Here is a 6,164-nt window from a genome sequence, read left to right as displayed (position 1 = left end):
TGGCGGCGGCGTGGTGGGGGCGACGCCGCCCGGCCCTGCTGTTTTATATGCAGCCGCTTTAGCTGGGGCGCTGAGAGAGGCCTGATGGGATTTTCGGCCTAAATAAATAAACAGAATAAAGAGCACTGCAGAGAGAGGCAAGGGTTTCTATAGAGGGAGGTGATATTAGTTTGTGATTGATTGGGGAGTGAGGGACTAGGTGAGGGTGTGAGAGAATGGAGGTGAGGGTGTGAGGTGCTATGAAGTTTGTCATTTATTCCTTATGCTGTTAATTATCATGTTCCCCTTGTTTGGTACTCTCCATCTCACTCTGCTTCTCATTTTCACTCTCATCTTTTCTACCTAGTTTCTTCACACACTCCTTTTCTCTCCCACTCACACACTTTCTCTCTCTCTCTCGCTCTCTCTCTCTCTCTCTCTCTCTCTCTCTCTCTCTCTCTCTCTCTCTCTCTCTCTCTCACTCGCTTGCTTTTTTTAATCTTCTAAATGCTTGCTTTTAATTAAACACCAACCTCAGACAACAGCGAAAGGAAGTAAATTATGGCTGGCACTCATGCATGCTCGGGCTTCCTCAGCCTTCTGTAGAAGTCTTCCAGAACCGTTTGTGCTGGAATATTTTAGCAGAATCCTCCATCTTCATGGGCATTTGCTCATAAGATTAGTCATTTGCTTGCGCTGCTCAGTGTTTTCTGTTACCCAAAGCTACACTGAGGCCAAGGTATGTAACCATGTAAACTGTATGTTCAGCCACTTCTCTCCCTCTCTCTCTCTCTCTCTCTCTCTCTCTCTCTCTCTCTCTCTCTCTCTCTCTCTCTTTCCCTTCTTCTCCTTTCCCCTGGCTCATGGAGCCCTGACAGCTTGGTGCTGTCTGGGCCCTAGCGAGTCCACTGAAACCTCCTCCGTTCTTCCCCACGGCCTGCCATCTGTTCGCTGTCTGCTCTTTTCCTCTCACAGTCTCCCAGAGCCTCGCTTCTATCTCGCTCGCTCTCAGTCACTCTTCCTGTCCAGAAACCTGCCCCCCCAGTTATCCCCGCCACCTCCGTCCATTCGCATGTGGTAAATGGAAGAGTCTTCCAGTGGAGGGTATTTTTAGGGGCTGAGATGCCAGCGCCTTCCTTACGTGTGGATGCCAGTAGTGTGTGGCGATGGATGAGCCCTGCTCCCGTAGGAGCTCCCTTCCTGTAGGAGGTGTCAGCACTGACATGCGCGCTGTTTAGCTCAAGGCTTTGAGCAGCCACACGGTGCGTGCGTCGTGCACGTCAGCCCATCACCTGCATCTTAGCAGAAAAGTCTAAGACTGGTTTTATACACATTTAATTCTTATTGCTCCCTTCCTTTTGTTTAGCAAGACAGCAGGTTTGTGTTTGGCATGTACGTAGTGCATAGGCAGTATTGTTGGAAAATTCCCTTTGTCTCATCAAGTTACCACACTGAAGTTCTTCTTAAATTTTCTGTTATATGTAATCATTCATGTATAATGCTTAACCCTTTGTGTATAAACCTTAAATCGTCATGCTATAGTGAAAATTGCCTTATTATGCCAATGCTAGCCTTCCCTTTCAATTTATCAGATTATAGTAATCCCACTTAAGAAGGATGATTGTGTGAGTGTTTGGGGAAGCAGATATGTACCCCTCTGTGTGGACCAAATGTCACTGTGATGGAAACATTTATGGGGTGGCAAGATTCCATGAGGCTTTACGAGAAAACAGAGAGAGCTAAGAGATTTCTACTTGGTTACTAAAATTAGTGTGTGTGTGTGTGTGTGTGTGTTTGTGTGTGTGCGCGCTGTGCGCACATGTAAAACACATACATAGGGCTTCTATAAATCATCTGAGACGCACCAGGCATATTTACGAGAAGGTTGGGGCAAACCTGTAGGTATCCAAGGTTATTATTATGATTATAAATGGGTAAGTGTAAATTCAATTTCCTCTTACCCTCTCCTTCTAACTATGATGGGAATTGATCCCCACATTAATGTGTAATTTCGTTCCTCCAAAACTATGGAAAAAGCTAGTTTTCACTACGGCAGAGGATGGACACAGAATTGCATTTAAGTTGATGGAGCATGAGAGAGGATGTGAAGGTTTTTCTTTAGGGGCAGGGCTGGGGGATCGCTCATGAACAAGAATTCCCCATTTCAATGATAGTATTTTTGGCCAGTTTTGTGGGTGGCAGTGCTATTGAGTTCTTCGTATATTCCAAGGGCTCTCTAGAGTCTCTCTCCCTATCTCTTTTGTGTGTGTAAAAGTGAAAATCACACAGCACAGATACTGGGATAATTCCATTTGTGGAGAGCCAGCAGTGACTGATATGGAGAGCAGAACACAGACTGACGGGGAGGCAAAGAAGGGAAAAGCCAAGCTTGCTTACAAGGGTGAATCCTTGTGGAAGGAGAATGGAAGGAGAAAAGGTTCCAGTATTCCCCTTTCTCCATTTAATCAAGTGTCCTGCTGTCTAAATGTATTACAATAAAATGCTGCCAAACAATTTTTAACATAAGAAGATATAGATTTTAATATCTTTATAAATTTCTTTTTTGTATTGTCTTCTGAGAACAATTTGATAAACCATCAAATAACTGGGATGGCGAGAAACGGGAGATAGAGGACACTGGAGTTTGGGTTGTGCAGTGCCTTTGAAAATGGTGCCTAAAGCATATAAGAAAAAAAAAACAGTTAACGAAAGAAAATCAAAAGGAAAAATTCAGAAGAAACACACTCCTCTGTTTGAGCGGTGAAAAAACCCTGTTGTCCCCAAGGTCATTCATTCATGATTTTGTCACGGTGCTGATTATTATCGCAAGTCCCTCTGCCGGCTGACGATACAGTTCACAGGTCTACTCTTTTTTTTTTTTTTTTTTTTTTTTTTTTTTTTTTTTTTTTTACAACGACCATCTCAGTACAGGAGCAACAATTTCTGTCAATTCCCCAGACCTTTAACCAGTGAGTGAATATCCCTCCACAGCAGTCTCTTGGTCCCAAACAGATGCGTTTGTCTTTCTCGTTATACTTCATCACAAGTTACTTGAAGGAGCATTGTTTTTGTTTTTGTTTTGTTTTTTGTTTGTATTTTCCTTATCTTGTCTGGTGTTATTGAACAGTTGATTTCACAGGCCGCTAGGGGTGGAGGGTGTCTGTGTTGTTGATGGAGGGTTCAGACAGAGGGCTGTAAGTAAAAATGAGTTCACCTCAATTTGACCCCTGTCCCCTCAGGGCACTTCCTGTTTTCATGCCCTTGTTAGTAGGTCATCTCTAGTTCCCAGCCCAGCCAAATCAAACAAACACAGAAGACAATAAATGAATACAACTTTTTTAGGATTTTCATAGCTTTTTATCCTGGACACACACACACACTCATTTTCTCTCTCTCTCTCTCTCTCTCTCTCTCTCTCTCTCTCACTCACACACACACACACACCCACACACGCACACATACACACACATAACATACACACACAGTTGTTGAAGCAAATGAGTCACAGTTGCTTCTCTAAACAATAATAGCAGCTCTTTGTCATAGGCCTTATAATGGGCTTTCCAAAAAAAAAATCCAAACATAGAGGGGTGAATGACAAACGAGCCTTTTACTAACTCACATTAGCAAAACAAAACATGGGAAATGAAATGCTGAAATCGTATGGACAGAGGTGCACGCAACAGCAGCCAGTGTGCTTTTGTATAGGCCAGTCAGGTTGAGAGTTCTGTTTTGAATAGATTCACTGTGGAACAGTCTAAGCAGGCTCTAGCCTGATTAGTTACTCCCAAGGTGATAGGTAGTAAGACATTTCAGATAGACCTCGACAGATATTTAAAAGGAGATATTTGGCAACATGTTAATGTCATAAAACCAAGAGAAGGATGATCATTTTTTAAGTAAATTGATTCATATTTGTTTCCTCTATTTGAGTTTTGAAACTGAAAAAAACTAATACATGGTGTCTCTCAGGCCTGACGGTCTTATTTTTCACCTGTGTTGGGGAGTAACAGAATATGACATTAGTTTTGTACATGTAACCTACACAAAAATGCAAACTGTAAACCATTACTCTTACAAACAAATACAAGATTTTGACATTTGTGTAAGTTATTGGAAATGTAAAAAGATTGGGTGATTATGTATAGGACTACATTCAAATATTTTACTAGGAAATTCCTTTCATGGGAGGAATTCCTTATATTGCCTTCATGAAAAAACTTGGTACAAACATGATCTAATTAAAAATGCTATTCCAAGAACAGTGGTGATGATAAGGATGACCTATGGCAGAAAAGCTTTCAATGGCTGGACGTACAAACAACACTTCACTTTTTACATCAATATATGGCCACTTATTATAAGAATTTAAATGTAAAGAAAAATAATCTGAGTACGTTAATAAGACTTAAGCATGTACTTACTTAAGCATTTTTAATAGGTAATGTCATGTTCCTTTTACATACCTTTTTTGTCAACTATCACAAATATTAGTGACCTAGCTGACAGTGACCCAGTCAAAAGTACATGGAAATGTCAACAGTGGCAGTGCAAGCATGTTTACTTTGCAGTTCTCTACTTTTTCTTAGTTGTTTCCCCTCCATATCCTCCACCCTTCTGCCCTCCCCCTCCATACTTACATCCCTCTGCCCTCTCCCTTCACATCCTCCACTCCTCTCTCTCTCTCTCTCTCTCTCTCTCTCTCTCTCCATATCCTCCACCTTTCACTCTCTCTAAATATCCCAATATCCTCCACCCTTCTAATCTCTCCAACTTGTGAGTCTTTAGCATATGATGTTGTTCAGTCATGTGTATCTATTTCAGGGTCTAAATGGCAAAGCTCCCTACACAGTATTTCACACACATTATCAACCACACACACACACACACACACACACACACACACACACACATACACACACATACAAACAAACACACACACACACACACACACACACACACACACACACATACATACACACACATACAAACAAACACACACACACACACACAAGGACACACGTAAAGAGGCCTTGAGAGTCTGGAGCTAGAGTGGATCTGAGGACTGCATTGTTTACATGTGGTTGTAATGTATCAGCACAGGCTTCAGCGTAGAACCAATCCAGTGCTTAGCAGCACAAGAAGTCCCACCATAATGGAGACCGGGAGGAGGGCCCTCCTCAGGTTCCCCCTGTTGGAGGCTTGCTGGACCCCACTGGGAGGACGCACAGAGGTCCGGGGCGTGCATTTGTGCTTTCTCCGCGTGACTGAGCTGTCGGGGGATGTAGGGTCATATTTCCCAGTGAAATCGGGCGAAGAGTATTCCTTGTCGGCCATTTCCTTGGACGTGTGCACCTCATTGGGCTCTTTCGCTTTGCCGCTCCGGGTCCGCTGACGCGTGCAGTTCCGTGAGCGGCCGGGCCTCTGCGGGGTCACGACATCCGGTGTGGCCTCTGGTTCCTGCGCCCCATTAATGGCAGGGGGTGGTTGGGGCAGGGGCACAGGTGAGAACTGCTCAGCGATGTGGGGGTGGTGCGGCTGAGCCGGTGGAGGCTGAGCGGGTTGGGGCTCTTGCTTCAGTGACACCTTGTCTGTCCCAGGCCACGACTTGGCCCTGCTCTGGTGCAGGGACTCGGACCCTGAGCAGTTGGGGAAGTCCTCTTTCTTCACCTGTTTCAGGTCCTTGCCGGCCAGTTCGGGTGGTGCCACACAACCCACAGAGGACGTGGAGCCACGGAAGCGTTTGAGCCAGTCCCACAGGGACAGGGCCTTGCAGTCGCACTCCCACGGGTTGTCGTTGAGGCGCAGGTACTCCAAAGCGCCCAGTGTGGCTAGGCACTCGCCGGCCAGCTCCACCAGGGAGTTGTTGAACAGGTAGAGAGTGGTGAGGCGCTTTAGGTCGTGAAAGGCCAGGCGGTCCACCCACTGCAGCTGGTTGTGGTGCAGCAGCAGTCTGTCCAGAGCACGCAGACCCCGGAAGGTGTTCTGGTGGAGGCTCCACAAGCGGTTGCCATGAAGAAACAGGTGGCTCAGGTTGTGTAGGTCCACAAAGATGTCATCCTGCAGGTACTCCAAGTGGTTGTCCTTCAGAGACACAGAGGAACATACATACAGTACATAAAGTACATACATACACTACACACACACACACACACACACATATATATATATATATATATATATAT

The 6,164-nt window shown here is 44.8% G+C and overlaps 1 protein-coding gene across 1 annotated transcript in view; it reads right to left on the bottom strand.

Annotated features, from left to right (window-relative positions):
- Positions 1-3,041: 3,041 nt before the first annotated feature.
- Positions 3,042-6,164, bottom strand: part of rtn4rl1b (reticulon 4 receptor-like 1b) — a 108,519-nt gene continuing 105,396 nt past the window's right edge. The window contains exon 3 of the mRNA XM_026997665.3: positions 3,042-6,063. Coding sequence (XP_026853466.2) covers positions 5,086-6,063 — 978 coding nt within the window. The 3' untranslated portion in view covers positions 3,042-5,085. The remainder of the gene's footprint in view (positions 6,064-6,164) is intronic.

The sequence above is a fragment of the Electrophorus electricus genome, chromosome 17 (genome assembly GCF_041902795.1).
Source record: "Electrophorus electricus isolate QZ-2024a chromosome 17, ASM4190279v1, whole genome shotgun sequence".
NCBI classification, from domain to species: Eukaryota; Metazoa; Chordata; class Actinopteri; order Gymnotiformes; family Gymnotidae; genus Electrophorus; species Electrophorus electricus.
Note: the sequence above shows the minus strand (reverse complement) of the source record. Positions and strands in the feature narration are given on the sequence as shown.